This window comes from Mastigoproctus giganteus, chromosome 3 (genome assembly GCF_048544385.1).
Source record: "Mastigoproctus giganteus isolate SK-2022 chromosome 3, ASM4854438v1, whole genome shotgun sequence".
NCBI classification, from domain to species: domain Eukaryota; kingdom Metazoa; phylum Arthropoda; class Arachnida; order Uropygi; family Thelyphonidae; genus Mastigoproctus; species Mastigoproctus giganteus.
In genome coordinates, this window is record NC_143577.1 from 255962811 (window position 1) to 255982831 (window position 20021).

The 20021-nt window shown below is 40.8% G+C and overlaps 1 protein-coding gene across 1 annotated transcript in view; it reads left to right on the forward strand.

Moving 5' to 3' along the window:
• LOC150089085 (neprilysin-11-like) overlaps positions 1–16779 on the forward strand; it is a 33194-nt gene extending 16415 nt beyond the window's left edge. The window contains exons 12-21 of the mRNA XM_090371044.1: positions 506–583; positions 1071–1174; positions 8268–8332; positions 10099–10150; positions 10680–10747; positions 11797–11927; positions 13040–13114; positions 13395–13493; positions 15907–15983; positions 16541–16779. Of these exons, the coding sequence (XP_090227170.1) occupies positions 506–583; positions 1071–1174; positions 8268–8332; positions 10099–10150; positions 10680–10747; positions 11797–11927; positions 13040–13114; positions 13395–13493; positions 15907–15983; positions 16541–16640 (849 nt within the window). The 3' untranslated portion in view covers positions 16641–16779. The remainder of the gene's footprint in view (positions 1–505; positions 584–1070; positions 1175–8267; positions 8333–10098; positions 10151–10679; positions 10748–11796; positions 11928–13039; positions 13115–13394; positions 13494–15906; positions 15984–16540) is intronic.
• The last annotated feature ends 3242 nt before the right edge of the window (positions 16780–20021 follow it).

Below are 20021 nucleotides of genomic sequence, written 5' to 3' on the forward strand. Positions count from 1 at the left end.
CACAATTTTCTAGGGTGACCTATGTTTTTGCGATGTCGATCAACACGAAATTTCGAGGAAGTTTGGCTACTTATAGTTGATCGGCACCGTCAGTTAGCTGAGGGAACAGGTTGTAGGGACGATCTCGTAGATTCTGCGTGGTGAGGTGGAGGAGGATGCGAGTTGGTGGTTGATTATGAGGATACAAACTTCGGATGGGAAAGATCTTTCACTGACGTCAACAGTCCAGTTCAGTGAGTGACCGGACCAACTAGAGATCAAGAAATGTCCTCAACATTCGTACCAAAACAGCCTTTACCAGTGTCGTCCTTCGTGGGAGTAAAACAAGAACTTTTTTATTTTTGAATATTTCCACTACCTTCTCCCAACAGAAATTTAAAGTGGTATTGGTTTTGTATTGAGATACAGATTGTAAACGTAAGCTGAAATCGTTCAAAATCGCAGTTATGTTTATTATTCTTATTTCTCCCACCCTAACTTTCGCTCACTCTCATTTTCTTTTCAGGTGAACAACATGGTTGTGCACATCGGGTTGGCAAAGTGGACCCTAAACACCACGAAACTGGATCGCTACTATGAATCGGTGCGTAAATTTCCATTACTTCTCCACTTAAGTTTTCTCTATATTTGCGTCAAAAAAAAATCTTCGTGCAGTTTTTTCAAGAAAAACCTTGAAAAAAACTGAACGAAACGTTTTGAGAAAAAGTTATGTGAATTCATTGTAGATGGCGATTAACTGTCGGGCAAGATACTGTGAGTGAACTCGCATCCCAAAAATGGTTCAAAAAATTTAAATCAGGAGATGAGTCAAACGGATTGAAGGTTTGAAACTAAGGTCGGATGCATCGAGTCGGATCGAAGCCAGTAGTATAAAATTTGATGAAAATTTACCGAGAGTCAAGTTATTACATGTGGGATAGACAGAACGATAAACAGGCAGAAGGAGGGACAGGGTGAACACAAATAGGCGCTTTATGCATATATTCAAATCGCTTAATAATCTGAAAGACCAATAGAATATTTAATGGTTTATACACCATGTTTACACACAAAACTTTTCTTTCTTTCAGCTTCCCGATATGACCGCAGACCCTTTGGCTAACTTCATCAACATTGACAAGTTCGGAGCTCAGAAGTTCATCAGCCAGATTTTTGAGAATCCTTCGACAGCCGAGTGAGTATTGCTCGAGTGAATATCGAATTGTCATCTTAAATAAACTATATAAAGAATAAACGCAGATTTTTAACGAAGTAATGCTGTGAAGAATTCGTTGAAATCTTCGCAGATTTGCAAAAGTTTCAAATTTAGTTTAAACGTGGTTTAAAAAATAAATAAAAGAAATGTGAGGAAGATCAGAAAACGGCATTTGGAAATTTTAGAAAATACCTCGAAAATACATAATATATTGAAGGTCTCTGACTTTGATTGCCTTCATTAATTATTTTCACCATCTGATGTGTAGAGGGTGTAGCTAGAGGACGGCTCCAAAGAACGGATTTCTATTGCTCTATAGACCAATTATGGCACCACACAAGGCGAGGCAGCCGATTGAGGGTGGTGATTCTTCTCTTATGCGTCGGTGCAGTGAAACCTGATGATGAGGGGCGAGCGTAGTATGCCATAAAGGACTCAACTCCTGCTGACTCCTTAAATTCCTCGTTAATGTTTTGCAGGGATGTCGGAAGAAGTTGTCGTATTATCCTCGGTGTCGAATTAAGGTACCAGCTAGCAAGGCCCATGCCTGGGGCACCATTCTTAAGGGGCGCCAACAACAGAAGAACAAAAAAATACATATTATCCTTAGTAAAGGGGCAACGAAAAATCTTTCTGCCCGGGGTGCGTAAATACTTTGGTCTGGTCCTGATTAGCCTTTTGAGTAATCTAGTCACGTGGAGCGAATGATGAGTTCTAATTTAGTTGAAATGTGTTCGTTGATCAGTGCAAAGATTGGAAACTACTTCGATACGCGGAAATGTATAGTAATAGTAATAGTTATAGTATATATTAATAGTAATAGTAATAGCATTCATTATATAGCGCAATGAAGCCACAGGCTTTTGCTGCATTGGAAAAAATAAAAAAAAACTTAAGTAGATAAGAAAATACAAATTATTTACTTCCCTCCTCTCACAGGAAACTATCTAGTTGACCTTTGAATTTGTTCAAACTGTCAGCCTCAACTACCTGCGAGGGCAACTTGTTCCAGCTTTCAAAGACTCGCTAGTTTCTACAATCTAATCTAAACTTCCTACAATCTAATCTAAACCTGAACCCCTAAAATTTGAATTTTTGACTTTTAGTTCTGGAATTCTTTATAACAGTTAGAATTCCACCTACATTCATTTTAATCCCTCTCAGAGCCTGATAAACCTCAATCAGGTCACCTCTGTGATGTCTGGTTTGCAAGCTCTGTAGCCCACATAATTACGTCAGCCTGATTATTTTGTTTCAGTCTTCGCTGTATACTTTTCAACTTCTCTTCCATTCCTTTGGTGAGTGCCGAAGTTTCACTTCCATAAGTCATGGTGGGGAGTATACATTGGTTCATTATTTTGCGTTTCAGCCAAACTGGGACATTGCTCTTCAGTATGCGACTATATTTACTGAATGCTATCCATCCAAAATTTATTCTTCTCTTGAATTCCAGCCATTTCTCATTATCACATCTATTGACTTCTCCCGGATATGTATATGAAACCAGCTTTCAATTTCTGCTCCTTCAATCATTATTTCCCTTTCTGTGGCATACTTGTTCATCATTACTTTTGTTTTAGCCATATTCATCTTTAGTCCGAAATCCTTAATAACTCTGCATAACTGATTAAGATTTTCCTGTAATTCTTTGGGGTCATGGCTTATGATCACAATGTCATCGGCAAGTCGTAAATGGTTAAATGCGCTTGCGCGAGTTGATGTATGTCGTGTCAGTGTATGCTCTTCATAGATAGCAAGTTTTAGATACTTCTCCTTGACCATACAGCATGATTCAAGTACTAATGGATTCCTCTTCTTCCGCCCAACACGGATGAGCCATCATCTCCATCATAAAACAAACAGGTATTTCATGTTTTTTTATTTCTGCTAATGCTTCCATTACATTAGCTCTAACCCGTATACAGCTAGCAAACTCTATTGCCCTAAAGGCGTATGGTGACATCGTGGTCAACCTTGAGAAGTCACAAAGCCCTGCGCTGCTGAACCCCCAGGGTACGTCAAACTTCTCTACCCCTTCAGCTTTAAAAACTCCCCTCTCAGCAGAAAATACAATGGCTGTATCAATCCTCAGAAGTGCACATAAAGGTACTGCATAACCCGTCTTGTTTAGACTCCCACAGGCAAACCATCGTGAAGAGAACACCTAAAATACAAGCGGTTTTAATTCTTCGCAGAAAAGTAATTAGTCGGACAAATTTCAACCTAAAGGCAAAGTATGGCAGAATCAGAAATTTCGGCAAACCCTCCCACGTGCTTCCGTTGTAAAGTAGATCATCAGGAAGGAGTAATCCAATGTACGTCATGTCGGCAATTTTACTGTGTGGCCTGTACCAAATGCGACATAAAGCGGTTCAACAAGCAGCGACTTCGAAAGTACATTTGCCCATTCTGCAAAGAAAGTAAAGAACAAATGACAAATGCAACGGAATATGTGGATATCCAGGATGACACGGAGGTAGAAAATCAGACTCACGCTGCAAGTAAAACTGACTCAGTAGCGGTTAACCCGGAGTGTGAAATGGACTCAGAGGTCTGCAGTCAACAACCAATCATCACGACACATGAAAACCCTGTGGAATGCAGGAAAGAAAGCCAAGCGGAAAGTGCCTTCCTTAATGATGAGCAAAACAGGTTCCTGAAAAACACTGATGGCATCTCTGCAGAATACATGAAATTCTTCTCCATGCAAACTGAAGAATTTCTGGAAAACATAATGTGGAAATTCACACCAATCTCTGACAGACTGTAGAATTTATGTGAAGAGAACCGGCAGCTTCGTGTACAGAACAATGACATGAAACAAGAAATAGGTCTCCCAACCAATCAAGTGCGTCAACTAGCAACAGGCGCATTATAGCCAAAGCAGCTTATGCGCCATCAAACCCCCATATCAACAACAATCAACTAGCAACCTTATTTATGCCCAATGAAAACACTATATCCAGGTGGCTCAGGGAACCTGGGAAAATAAGCCACAAGAAGTAGAATTGATACACGATTCCAACGTTCAAAGGAATTATATTCCCCAAATTATTTATAATGCAATGGCTCATATGCCTCTCACCCTTAGTCCAATGGCAGCTGTAACACAACGCGATAAGAGTTACCATCATTGAGACCTGCATCTCAATAGCAGAGATGCAGGTCTCAAAGATGGTAACTCTTCCAAACCTGCATCTAACAACACCGGGGGTAGCCACTCAAAGACCTCTCAGATAACCCTCTCCACAATACCGATCCAAAATAATACCAAACCTAAAAGGTTAAAGGAGACAATCCATACTGGAAAAGGTGCATCAAAACCCACATTTGCAGAAATAGTCACCGGCCAAAACGATGCTGAGAATAACCAAAAGATCCCACCAGCAGGGCTCATAGGCAGCCTCTACTCCCTGGCATCTCTCACCGACCAACATGTTCACTCAAAAAAAACCCGGATGACATATTCAACATATCAGAACATGGAACATGGAAGACAACACGGCAATAGAGATGCCACAGAACTTTCCTCGAAGGGGACTCGTGCTGATTCGTACAATATAACAGCAGTTCAGACTCGTGGTCGAATCTTTATATCTCGACTGGAACCGACTACTAAACCGGACAGCATTAAGGCCATGTTGGCTTGCAGAAGTACACGGGATGAATATCGATGTGAGACAGAGGAGAACCAGGTATCCGAGCTACGCCTCTTTCATCCTTACCTGCCACCAGAGAAGATGAGCTTCGTGCTGGTTCTAAGGCTATGGCTCCCTGGAACCCTCGTCAAACCCTTCCTAGATCAGAAGCCAAGAACCGCAAAAAACCACCGACATCAACATCAAACGCAATAGCAATTAAAGCTACCAAGGTCCCAAGCCAACAAAACGCATGAGAAATCAGATAACTTCACTGAGAACAAACTTACCATAGGAAACAAACTGTCCACATATCATTCACTCCAACTCTTAGCAGATTATAATGACAAACCCCAGGGCTCCAGACTTGTGAAGGATATCCCTGTACACATCACAATGCACAGTAGACCAGTGCGAACCTTAAAAAGAGACTTGACACATGTACGAACTCCAATTACTATGACTACCACTATTCGAATTGTCTATCAAAATGCAAGGAGTATTTGTAACAAGCTAGACACTGTCGAACAGATTCTCTTCTCTAAAAGCATTTATATTCTCTGCATTTCCGAAACGTGGCTTGGGAATGGGCGGGACTCCTGTGCCTGCGCTGCTCAGACCGGGTACGAGATGCTCTGTTCCTCTAGAGAGGATCGTAGAGGGGGGGGGGTCGAAATACTCTTATCTTCTCATTGGTACATTCTGTGGTAACCAAGCTCTTGCATTTGAAGCTGCTATGGTGTCCCCTAAGCTCAATGCCAACCTGATAGACAGAGCAACTGTATACATTCCACCACCAGGCCCAAAGAGTAACATCATTGAAGATGTGTTCCACTGGCTGGTAAATCATCTCCAAGCCTCTGCTAAGCACATTATTTGTGGAGATTTCAATCTTCCACCTACTCTCACACATCTTATTAGGAAACTCATTAGCAGAGGCATGCAGCAGAAACAGTACGTCTATGAGACAGCGAGTGGAGAGACTTTGTTAAAGATGAATCATTAATTAACCTAACTGCCCTCTTCTGAATGGAATCAAGAAGCCTGAGAGAGGTTTTGGGGGGCACCACCCCAGATGTGGGAACAACATTCCATGGCAGCAGTATGGATTCATTGGGTATCAGCCTACTTAACTGCCACCCCACGAGAGGATCTAATCTCTTGGATCTGATATTCTCTTCAGCACCATGAGACCTCGAAGACAGCCTTCACAATCTATTTCAATCCGATCACGAACCAATTGCCATACTCCTGCACTTAGCCGCAACTAACTTCAATATCCATGGCCAAAAAAAGAAAAAAAGCCATCACAGCACCCAAATTCTTTGATCCACCACGATGTCTCCAAGCTGCATCCTCGATACCTTGGGAGGCTCTCAATAATTGTGATCTCGAGCAAGCTGTGGACCTCATGACCAGATGGATTCGAACCATTGCAAGTTATAGTGCTACAAATACTGTCTGTATCACTCCCCATTCGAGAACTTGGACACCAGCATTGAACAACAACTTTCAAGAAAAACAAACGCTGCATAAGAGATGGAAAGAGTCAAGCGCTATTCAAGATCGTACTGCCTTCTCCAGAGCCCGGGCAGTTTTCAACCGCCAGAAATCATTTGCAATTAAAAAGCATTCAAATGCAACCTTACGAAAACGCAAATCGTTTTATACTCTCAGCACACAGGAATTCCTAAAACACTGGACCTTGAACTGTGGATGGACCACATTGCACGGTTCTCAAACACCATGGCCCCTATGTACCTAGGCAACTTACCCATCAATAACGTTCCTACTGATAAGCTCGCCACCGTTCGCATCACCATGAAGCAACTATAAACGGATTGCAGCCCACCGCAACTTCAGGCCCCGATCTTGTGCCGCAATTCATGATTAAATGTCTTAGCTCGTTTATCACCGATCCTCTACTATCAATTTTTAACTGTGTCTTAACGCAGCACTGCTTTCCCCCTCTCTGGAACAGGTATGCTGTGAGGCCACACCCTAAATGCCAATCTGCAACCCTCATTAAACAGCTAAGGCCAATCTCTCTCATTCTTCCAGCCTCTTGAAGCTCATGGAGAAGACATTACTTTCCACCATCACCAATCAAATCATGCCTCACAAACCCCCACAGATTCACTATGCCGTTCCAGGAAGATCCACAGTCACCAATTTAACATCGATAACCAACACCATTCTCAGTGCACTAGAAGCTAAAGCAGAACTTGCCGTCACGTACGTCAACCTGGAAGCTGCTTTCGACTCCATCAGTATCCCCTCACTTGTTCACCTCCTAGAAAACTACTTCTACATAAAAGGTGACATGTGGTTTATCACAGCCCTGCTTTCTGACAGAACCATTCTTCTTAAAGCAGATCAACACAATCTGGAGAAAGATCACTACGGGAGTTCCCCAAGGCGGAGTCCTCTCCAGAGCATTATTCACCGCAGTTATTGTTCCATTTGTGCAACAGAGAGAAGACATACTCTGCTATGCCGATGATATTAAGATATATACTCAGGTTAACCCCGGCGAACATCTCTCAAACATCAATAAAAAGATCTGTGAAAAGTTACACGACTTAGGATCCTATCTCCATCAATTTGGCCTCCTCATTAACCCTGCCAAATCAGCCCAAATTGTCTTTTCTCCAAAGCGCCAACCCACTGAAATCCAAGCTTCTCTAGACGGGATTGCCTTCCCAGTTGTCAAGATGCATACAGACTTGGGAGTCGTCTTCGACTATAAACTGAGCTTCAACCCCCACATTGACAAGTTCACAGCAAAATTCTGTCAAATGCGCTGGACCACAAAACAAGAACTGCTCCACGTTAGGGATCTGGATGTGACTCGTCGGTACGTATACACCTCAGTATACTCCGTCGTATACTGAGGTGTATATGTACCGATGAAGGAGCCAGTATTCGTGTACTCCGCCGAATACTGACTCCTTCGTTGGATCACGCAAAAACATCGTCGTCCAACTCAGCAGGGGGCAATTGTGATGGCGATCTCACTAAATTTTGCCCGACTTCCAGATCTTGTATTTGAAAAACGCCTTGTTCTCACTCTCAAAATGACAACAGGAATGGTGTCGGAGCCAAGCATCTGGGAACTGTGTGGCTGGAGAATCCATCTATCCGGACTCAGGTCAGCTCCCACGCTCACAGCCAACTAGAACAGACTAGCCCTTAGTGACCGCTTTCTCCCCAGGGAGATGCTCCCCACAATACAATCAATTGACGGCAACCTCTGCAGGTTTGCGAAGGATCGGAGGTACCGAAGACAGATCCTTAAGAGCCTGGCCGGGCAAACTGCACGAGAAATACCGTGTCGTAGCTTTTTATATAAAATGATCAATGTTGACATAAACATTGAACAGCGATTTTTTTAAATTCGAATTAAAAGACTTTCTTTCTATATTTCTTTACAGCTGGATTCCAGAAGATTCTCAAAAGAACGTGAATGCCCAATACATGGAAAACGGCAATGCCATATGTAAGTACCACCAGGGAGCTGCGTGATAAATTATGAATTAGAACAGAATGTCTCAGGAAGATGCACACACACATTATTAGAAAATAAATAAAATTAACAACAAACCCCATAAATTATTATTATTGGGTGTGTACAGAAAAATGAGTTTTGTGGCACGTAGTGAACCAGCGCAGAGGTTCAAATTGTCCACCATTGGCTTCTTTCACTGATCTTATCGGTGAACAGCTGAAGGACAATGTGATTACACTGAAAGGACCGAATTAATGGAAACACCTAGTCCTTGGTCAACGCAACACTGTCATTCCCTCTCGCTAGTGGATGAACCCACCGCTTGGCTGGCACAGCATTCACGTAGACACAGGTATGCAGGCACAGCATTCACGTAGACGGTAATTCGATGTCAGTATGGATAAACGTCGTGAGTTAACCGATTTGAAAGAGGGATGATAGTGGGTGCCCGACGCATAGATCACTCTATCGCGGAGGAGGTGTCACAGAAATTGTACTATCCGCGTTCGACAGTATCAAGAGTGTATGGGGAATACACCTTTTCCGGAATAACATCTCATCGTCGACAGCGTTGTGGGCGAAGAAAGATGGTGGTGGATGAACGTGGCCGCCTGCCTCGCATTGTTCCAGCTAACCGGAGAGCGACAGTGGCACAAATCACCGCCGATTTCAACGAGGGAGGTGACAGAAACGTTTCCACCAAGACCATCAGGCGATCATTAGCTTATGGGACCCACCACAGTCCCACTGCTAACACCACGACACAGGACTTTACGCCTCAACTGGGCAAAGGAACATCTGCACTGGACCTTGGATGATTGGCGACGGGTCTCCTGGTCCAATGAGTTCCGTTTCCAGTTATTCCTAGCGGACAGGAGGGGGTGTGTATCTGGCGGAAACCGCATGAAGACATGCACCCGTTATGCCAACAAGGAACTGTTCAGGCAGGCGGACGGTCGGTAATGGTCTTGGGCGTGTTCAACTGGCACACGTTTGAACATCTGGTACTCTAGACGCATCTTTGAACGGTCCAGGTTACGTATCCATCCTTGCAGACCATCTGCATCCCTTCATGCTCATCGTGCACCTGCAGGGCAATGGACTCTTCCAGCAGGACAATGTGCCTCCCCACAGAGCCTGACTAGAACATGGTTTGAAGAGTATTCTGCAGATTTTATCACCATGGAATGGTCTCCCCGTTCACCAGACGTTAACCCTGTAGAGCATCTTTGGGATGTTATGGAGAGGTCCGTTCGAGCTTTGGATCTTCCACCCAGGAATGAGAAGGAATTACGGACAGCGGTGCAGCAAGCATGGATGGAAATACCTGCGGAACGCTTTCGTGAAATAGTGGACTCAATGCCTCGCGTATAGCTGCCCTTATCCGTGCGGAAGGTGGCCCTGCCCGTTACGTATCCCATGATTTATATCCACTCAGCGTACACTGTTCCATCAGGCTATATTCCTCTACGTATACTACTTTAGGTATCATCTCACTTTGATTTTGCACCTACTGCCATCTGTGATCAGCAAAACATACTAATCAAAGGGGGAAAAATTAAATACAGAGAGATTTCTTGTTTCTTTTAGATAAAGTGTCAAACTTAGACGTACTCATGGGCCAACAAGCGTCCCTGAAACAATTGTTTACAAGTTGGGTTTAGGGTCAGTCGCGAATGGTGTGCGCCGTATTTTTGAGAATCACAGATTAAACATATTTCGTTGTAGCTCCACTAAACCACTGTTTCTCTTTTCAGCTCTGCCATTCTCCATCTTGCAGCCACCGGTGTATGACCAGAACAGACCATGGTAAGCAGTCGCACGTGTGTGTTAAATGCAAATTTAAATTCAGCATTGAATAAGAAGTTGATTAAATTCGAAAATGCTCAATTCTACACATATTTTGACTATCGGCGTCCAAAAAATCTTCCAAAGTCTCTTTCATTCTTTTAAGATGAACTTGAAATGTTCCTTAAATTGGTCATTTTCTTTGTCCTATAGCAGAGAGAAAAACAACAGAAGGTACAAGGTCGCTTTTTCTTTTCTTCGATAGAGTTCTAGCATGGGGGAATCCAAGTGAATGACCTTGAACCGCCTGTATTTTTTCTCCAATTTTAGTCGTCGTTCATTCTTTTGGAAAAAAGATCTTCTTCCGTTTTCTCGACTGCATCAGAAGTCATAACGCTTAACGCCGTGGGCCAAATACATCCCCCCCCAAGACTTTGCAATCGATATTTCTTATTTAAACCTGTTGCTTCTCTGTTGTCACAATTGATTTCACTTTCATTACTCGCTGTGTTATACGTGACGTTATTTAAATGTTTTGTCCCCTTTTCAGGTACATGAACTTCGGTGCGCTTGGAGAAACAATAGGACACGAAATCACACATGGGTTCGACAACACAGGTAAGTGATGTTTCCATGTTTTGCAGTCAACTCTTTTCTGAAAAACAGCGTGTATAGTTTTTTTTTTTCTTAGATAAAACCGGCTTCACAACCACAGTATTACGAAAAACGGCATGTTTTTGTTTTTATTGATCAACCAACTAAACCTTGAATGCCGGAATTTTGGATTTAGTTTCTTTAAACCACTCATTAATGAGACGGAGATGGTGAAGAGAGCCTTGAAATTCTCTCGAAGTCTTCCCCATAACCCATAATAACCATTGCTCAATACACAACCACTTCGACAAGTCAAGGTTCCGTTGTGTACACTGATGGATGGTAAGAAACGTAAACTTTTTCTATTATTTAAATGAAAACAGAAAAAGAAAGTTTACGTCATGATGCGGAAATTGTTTCTTTGAATCAGGAAAAACGCTGAGGTTTTGACAATGGGGAAGGGACTGTTCAGATGACATTTAATGACATTTAATAACCGCATTAAATAGGAAGTAATATTGCTGTAATTCAAGAAAAAATCTCTCACCAATACAATTCGCAATTCAATAATCACATTATAATATACGTGTAGCTGTCCACCAACCTCTGTTCACCAACCTTGTTCATCCTTTTGTGACTTCGTGTGTTTTTCAGCTGATCTGACTTGTTGTGTTTCTCGGAATCAAAAGATTTTATTCCATATCAAAAGATTGCGAGGCTCAACAGGGAAAGTCCTGCTAAGACTAACCGCTTGGAAGCAAAGCATTCAGATAATATATTTTCATAATTGTGACGCTGTGGAAGGTGTTGACTGTATTCCTACTCGCACTCCTAAGTGGCCTTCAATCGAGGCTGAAGTTACCCAGTCTCAGGCGGATAGTTGAGCTCCTTACATGAGTTAATTGGGAGTTTTTAACCCCCACAACATGCAACGAACACACACACACAACAGACTGGAGTGACATGGTCCAAGATGAAAGTGGCATGCGTGTATCAATGCTTTTCTCGTCCAAACCTGACTTTTAATGTTCTGTGTTTTTTCAACCATAATGACGAAGTTTTGTTCTCCGCAGGTAGCATGTGGGACGTTCGTGGGTTGCTTAATGGAAATTGGTGGACGAATTCCTTCCGAGCTAAATTCAATCAGCGGACGGAATGTTTCGTGGAGCAGTACAGCAAGTTTACGTTCACATATGAGAACAAAGTAAGTCCATTGCATTATTTACTTTCGATAATTAATGTCCTTGTTTATACTCCAGCACGACCAGGTCAGTGGAGTTTACTAAAAATCATCAATATAAATTAAGCGTATTTAGCAGTCACGGGCTTGAACCCCGGTTCACTCAAAGGGTGCGTGCTACTGCACTCACGCTCCTGACCACTCGGCTACGTTAGGCTCTTGGCAAGGGTAGGGAGGTGAAGAAATTGCGGAATTACTTCACCTATTCTGTTAGCAATCCCGATTGATTATTTATGAACGTTGTCTAAGATTTCTAACAGCATCACCCTCGTGAAATCTGGTTGATTTGTCTTAATTAAACACTAGTGTCTGAGTAATGTGTCTGGTTTCTTAAAGTGTTGTATTCTTAAAATTTCGTCGTCTTCTAGAGTCCTGTCTCTGGAATGGAGATGGACATCGTTTTTCATTTAACCTCATTCACCTCCCATATGGATTCCGATCTTAGAGCTTTTACTTACTCAATAATGCGAGGCACTTCAGGAACTCGGTGTTGCATCCGATCTACATCCAAGTTGATTCAAAGAATGTCTAAAGGATCCCGTGACTCTCTTAATTCTCATAACTTCAAACCAGAAATCGTTGCACAGACATGTGTGCACAGAGATGGGGAGATGTGAGCGTGCATCGTACCACTTTACGCGTTCAGTTTTCTCATCAGGTTCGATAAGCTTTCCGTTGCTTTGCGTATTCAATGCTAACTTGCACGTTCATTTCCCCTCCTGGGGATGGAACTCCTGAACATTCTGCAATGTCAGAGTCGGCATTTCTGATTTTGTTAAACCGAAAGAGAGCTTCTTTTACTGCTTTTCAGAAACTGTTCATCCAAGTTTATGACAAAACCTGTTGCAAATTGTTTGATATTTCAAAGCTGGCATCCTAGTAAAACAGAAAAATCTAGAAATCGGAAGTATCCTAACCTAAAGGGTGCTCACTATTGGATTACAAATTAAAATCATAGTGAAATTAATATTATTAAAATAATAGTAAATAGTTAAAACAACAGCATTGATAGTGATAAGAACTGAATTAGTAATAATGATGGTTGATTAATCCTAATATTTAGCAATGTTTTCCAGGAATATCATGTAAACGGAGTCCAAACACTGGGAGAGAACATTGCAGATAATGGAGGGCTCACGCAAAGTTACCTGGTAAGTGGCCATCTTGGTCAGCATTACTCCTTAAACTCCTTTAAGATACCTCTTAAAGGTATCTTCTGTAGAAAGAATGTATGTAAGAATCTCCTTTTGAGATTCTCCATTTTAATAAAAGAGAAGAAATCTGAAAGAATGAGATTTCTTCAATGAGATCATGATTTTAATAATGCTTCACGTATGAGACCCGATATTATAGCAGGTTTTAGCATTTTAAACGAATGACGAATGTTCGTTCTGTTTTTCTGTAACAGGTTCTCTCTTTCGTTTTCTGCAGGCGTACAAGAAGTGGGAAGAAGAAAACGGACCCGAACCGAAGCTTCCTGGATTTGAAAAGTTTACCACCGATCAGATGCTCTTCATCAGCTACGCAACAGTGAGTGAGTTCAGAACAGTTTATACATGTGTTGCAGAAATATCATGAACAATAACTTAATACGAAAGCTTACCTTTAAAACTATATTAAAAAGATATTCCAGTCTGTGAAAAAGGCAAAATCCTTTTTAGAGGGGCTTTGTTCTGTTGTGTTCTTCTACTGACGTGTTAACAAATGACCTCTTTCAGGTCACAGTGTTAATTAAATTATTACTACAAGTCAGTATTATTATTAATAATAAGTGTTACAGTGGCCAAGAAATTAGATGCATTTTGCAATTCGTGTTAACAAACAATTACACGTACGGTATGCAAATGTAAGCTTTCACAGGTAAATCGCTTGGAAACTCCAGGAAAGATCACCTGTCTTTCCTGGAGCTTCGTAGTTGATCGGGAAAAAGGTGATCTTTCCGATTTTCAGAAAGGTGTTACTATTGGAGCACGTTTAGCAGGAGTCAGAATTCAGAAAACAAGGAAATCATGGTGTCCAAAGCAACCATCTCAAAAGCGTACAAGGAGTGGTAGACGAAACGAGACTGCAGCTCTGAAAGGAAGAAATATGGCAGAAAGTTGGGACTCCAAGATGACAGCAGGAAATGTGTGTTCAGAATAGAAGGCCCAGTATGTAGCAAATCACTTAAAAATTCAATTCAAGCAAAGAAAGACCCACTTTCAACCGATATATGAACCGGGGTTGAAGAATCAGAGATTTCGTAGTCGTGTCGGCTTTTTCTGTAAAAATTCGAAACATTGGACTGGAGTAGTGCCATCAACGCCAGTACTAGACTGTGGAACACTGGGAAAAGATCATGGGGGTCTAACAAGTCTCGATTTATAATTTTTTTACACCGGTGATAGGTGAAAGTGTGGTGGGAACCTTATTAGCCCTTGTATCCAGACTGTTTTTCGTCCATCACTTAAGCTGCTAGAGGTGATGTCATGGTATGTTCTGTTGATACTGAATGGGTCCAGTCATACCGCTAGAAGGTTATGTTACCTTCAGTGAATTCCTTTCTGGCACGACATTGTCGTGCCAGAAAGGAATTCACTGAAAGGTTGAAGATTGGTACGATACTCTGGTATCGTACCAACGTCACTCTGCAATGCTTTATTTTTACCCGGATTGAGATGGATTCTTTGAAACGACATCACAACTGTGCGTCCTGCATAAGTTGCATCTGAACAGTTCGAGGAACATTCTGAAGATTTCCAACATCTACCCTGGTTTACTAATTCACCAGCTCTGAATTCAATTGAGAATGTTTGGGTTGTAGTACGGTTTTTTTAGTAGCATCAACGACTAAGGCCATATTGCTCCGTGTATATTGTCTGTAAATTGCGTGTGTTGTGAGGTCGATTTTCTGTTTTCTGGACAAAAAACCCGAGTCTCTGGGAGAAAAAACCATGTTACCCTCGCCTGAGACCGACTAACTCAGCCTCATTTTGAAAAAAGGCCTTAAAAATTTCTAACGTCATCGTCGGGACTCAAACCCCGATCTTTTCCACCGGTGTGAGGTAAATAGGGATTCTACTAACTGTGCCACTCACGAGGGCAAGAACACGTCGAAAAATCAATTAATGTTTTCTCCACATTTATGCTGTGCGTTTAAACGTTTGTTTGTATTTTAGGCGCCATATATAATATCTCTGTATTCGCTTGTTTGTTGGAAGAAAAACGCGAGTTTTTCGTCGAACAAACCGACTAACTCAGCCATGCTCTGAAAAAGACCCATAAATGTTCCTCACGTTATCGACAGGATTCGAACTCAGGTGTTTGTCACTTGGTGTGGGCAGGACAACGACTATACCAAGTGTGCTATTCTCGGGAACTCGTGTTAAGAGTTTGAATTATATTACGATGAAGTCCATAAACTACAGCTCAAAGTCGATATTCGTAAAATTTGTGGCATTGATGATGTTATGAAAATGTCTGATGCAAAAAGTTTATCAGAGAGCGATGGGCCGAATGCAGATGCACCGTCCACGCAGGGTTGAAGCCATCCCTGTCTAGAAACTAGGCTCGCTTGGGTAGTACAGTTGGTAGAATCCCCGTTCGTTTCTCCCCACACCGAGCGAAAAAGACCTAAAGTTTTCAAAACGTGGCTGAGTTAGTCGAGCTCAGGCGAGAGTAGCAAGGCTCTTTTCTCCAGGAAACTCGATTTTCCTTCAGGTTTTCGTTCAGCAAACAGAAACTTGACCACAGAACACATGCAATTTACAACAGTATAAACGGAGCAATATGGCCGCAGTTGCTGATGCTTAACAACTAGGATGCTTTGTGCGTGTGTCGTCTCTTTCCTTCACTCTAGGATCCACCTTACAGATATCAGATTAATGAATAAACATAAAAACTTAAAATTTAGCGATTTGATATTCTCTTAACATTTGTAAAACGTTTCTGTTTTGCCTTGCAGACGTGGTGTCACACGAAAAACCCCGAATTCGACTACCAATATTCGCTCAGCGATCCTCATGCTTTGGAGAGATTTAGGTGAGTAGTAGATGTAATTGGTTGTCGTTTCAAGGATTGGCATCTCTAGGACACGCGAACCCTGTGGGGATTGGGGATACGTGATCACACGCGAGATACACAAGTTGAGTATAAAATAACTAAAACATGGAGTTGTTTCTTGCCCAAAGAAATATGTGACACCTATCACATATTTATTATCTTGAGGTAATGTTTTTTAAATTTTGAATGAAACTAATGTTAAACTGAAAGAAATAAAAAGTCGTAAATACTTATCTTTTAGCCACAAGATGCGATGCCCTTTGGGAGGACAAAAAAAAAAAAAGCCTTAATTTTTCTCTTATAATATGAAGATTTCATTTAATATCTAAGGTACAACAGTTGTTCTCAAGGGGCAGTCCCAGTAATGAATATTTTAGGTGAATTTAGACAGTAAAAGAAAACCTTCGGATGCCAATCGCATTCCCATTTGATCAATCTACCTTCGTGGGGAATTGGGCGGGCCCCTTCATATGAGGTCTTTCCCAGTCTCTGCAGTGATTCTGACTGTTTTCATTAAAACACTCCAAATTTTTCAGGATTGCTGGAGCTGTCTCGAACTCTGTTCAGTTTGCGAAGGCCTTCGGATGCAAGCCTGGATCGAAGATGAATCCGGTCAACAAGTGCGTGCTCTGGTGAAGGAAGACAGCCGTCTGTACCTCTGGAACCCACAGGAAAAGTGCCTCAGCGCTACTTCGCCATACTAACAGTCTGCACAGGATGGAGATGATGGCTTGACAACAAGAAATGTTTATTATCAGACCGTGTAAGAAGTTTGTTAATGTATATACTGCACATAAAGCTTAATTACTTAGTTATTTGGTTACTAAGTCCATATCAAAACATAATAATTTTCAAACTAAACAACACGTAGTCTTAGACTTTTCCGCAAAAGTTTTAACAGAATTTCAAGAAGAGCATTCTTCTTCTTTTGATTATCAGATTTTAATGTTATCGCAAGGCTCGTTCCAAATGTATGAATATAGTAATAACAAGCCGGTTTATTAAGGAAAGTATTCACAAGATAAATTTCAATCAAATTTGTGCAAATGAGGACTTCTTCCCCCTCACATTGAGAAAGAGAATTAAGTGCATGCTGCATTGGACGGAGATCTTGAGATATGGCTTGCCATTCCCAGTTAAGGGGAACACTCTACTTCTGAAGCGGATTGGTGCGTTGGATACAAGGCATCCAGGCCCCCAGCAGATAAAAGGGGGTCTAAAATGTTTCTTAAATAGTTATAACGCAGTTATAACAAAACAAAAGGATCCTCAAACCATTAATTGTGCGCTATTTTACTATAAACAGTGCGTGAGGTCTACTGAGATCAGTTTATGTATAAAACGAAATTTATTTAGTGCTATGTTGCTATCAAAGAGAGGGAAAAATAGAATAAATATACTGCACAATACTTCCTAAGAAAATATTGCTCTTTGGTCCTTAGTTTTTTGCGTTAATGTATATTTAATGAAGGTGAATAAAAAGAAACTAAAAGGATACCAGAATAAACCAGCGATGATTTCTTTTATCCAATTAAATGAAAGTGTCCCAGGTGGCAGTATCAAAAATTGCGCAGTAGCGAAATGTGAAATGTTTCATTCACATATATTCTTCATTTTTTAAAAAGTTTACTCCGTTGGATCATTTTTGGCACTACAGGAATTATACCCTCAGAACTTTCCACCCATTTTGTGAATACTTTTTTTGGGAAAAAGTTATTAACAGAAGTTTATTTTTAGAAAAAAAAGTTATTTTGAAATAACTTTTCTTCTATTGCTAATATTTGAAGCTTTTCTTTCATATACGGGGGTAACATTTTATTTTAACCTAAAGTAGCGCGTCATGACATAGTTACAAATTGAAGAGTCTGTGGTTCATTTTGTAAGCGAGTGGATCCTCATTAGTTTCCGGTTTGGGACAGAACTAACGAGGGGTTAATAGATCTTGAGTCCCAAAGTCTATTAAACCATCGCGGAAACATAGAAGAGAAAAAATTCAGAGCTGCGTTGAATCGATCGTTTTATTTTGACGCACGGAATGAAAAGATAGAAAGTAGAGGTTTAAATATCAATAGTAGACCATTTTCAACAACAAATGCACAACAGTACGTGACGTGTCCTGTTATTGATTGACCAATGCAACACACGCAGCAGCAGCAGTGAGTAACGTCGGACACACAATCCACTTCTCAGAAATTAAGCAATTCTCATTAAACTAAAAAGCTTCCGTCAATAAATAATTGAGCAAACATTGCAGAAACATTCCCGTTCAGCAATCTTCAGAATTTAAAGCAGTCCGTTATTCGCAGAGGTAAAAGAGCGATCGGAAATGTAAATGTAAGAAGCAAACCAGGGTTAGTTCCAGGTATGATCGACATCCAGCAGATAGAAGTTACGTGGACATGTGAACAGCTGCTACAAAGATAGTTCTTAAGGGGGTTCCGGGTCTTCTTTCGTAAGGATTAAATGTAAGTAGTCAATAGCTTGATCAAACAAGTACTTAAGCCCATAACTGCCAAATTGTCAAATATTTCAAATTTAATTTCTCCATTAAATCAAATTCTCTTCAGGAACAATCTGATTCAGTAATCAAGGATTACAAAAAGAGTCGCAATCCTTGATTACTGAAAAACGTAATGGTATTGCTCGTATATATATATATATATATATACGGCTAGTGATGACCAGAAAGGTTGCCGCTGTAGCCTAGTGGTCAGGCGCGAGGTTGCATAAGTACACGTGCCTTGAGTGACCGGGGTTCAAGCCCGTGACTGCTGAATGCGGTGCTTTTTCTTGTAATCTGTCTATCTTGTGAACTCCTCTGACCGTTTGGTCGTCTCGGAGTATAAACAGAAAATTTATTCATTTTACCTATTTCCCAGCGCTCATCTCTAACCACTTGGAGGTGGACCAACTTCTACTGTTTCTGACAGCCCAATAAGAGGACTAAAATCCCCCACCCACTACAAGTAGTGCTATACCAGTAAGTGCTAACACTCACTGTTGGGGGGATGCCAATACTTCAGATAACATAGTATTTACAAGAGATTAAACCCCTCGAAATGCTTGGTGAGCTTGATGTTTTGTTGAAAATCACTAGAGTTCTTATCTCGAAAGATTATAAAGATAACAACTGGATTTCGAGATAAATGGATTAATATTTGAAATAAACCACTCTAATTCCACATGGATAATTCAGAATTCTTTGACCAATTTCTAAATTTATTAGAGAGATGATGTTTCAGGATCCACTTACAATTAAGTCAAAGTACTAAATCAACAAATTATTTTTGCGTTATCCACGTGGTAAAAAAGTAGTTCATATCAAAAAATTAGTCCATGGATAATTACCAAATGGCGTCATTTCTAAATTGGTTCAAGATAAAGATACGAGCTCGCGCGAATTGGTGCATTGCTAAATGCTGATCCGATTTCAAAGAAAGTAATATCTAATTAACAATTGCCACGATTGCTAATTAACAAAAATCCTTGGATTTGTAGAGTGAAGTATTTAGGTGTACTTTTAGATGATAAATTGCAGTTTTTTTGCACACTTGGATTACTTAAGTTCCAAAGTTTACTGCTTCTATAATTCGGATTAGTAGGTCGGATTGGGGGCTTGGAAGGGGAACTCTCAATGTATATTATAAACTTTCTTTTTACCTATTGTTATTTATGCTGCATCTATCTGGTATAAATGCATAGAAAATGTTAAGTTTTGTCGAAAACTAATTTCTCTTCAAAGGGTTATGTTGTTGACAATATTAAGAGTCTGTAAAATAGTACCAACCAATGCTATGCGGGTTATTGCCGGGGCTTTGCCCTTGGATCTGTGTGTTGTATTTCGGTCTTTTTGTTATTTTATAAGGAAAGGTAGACGAATATCGTTTATGGGTTTATCTTATGATTGTACTGGAAATATATAAAAAAGGAAAAGAGTGATATATTTAAGAGATTACTTGCCTTAAGGCAAGAACTTTTGCGATTCAAGTACACAGGTGAAGTAACTACATTATTTTT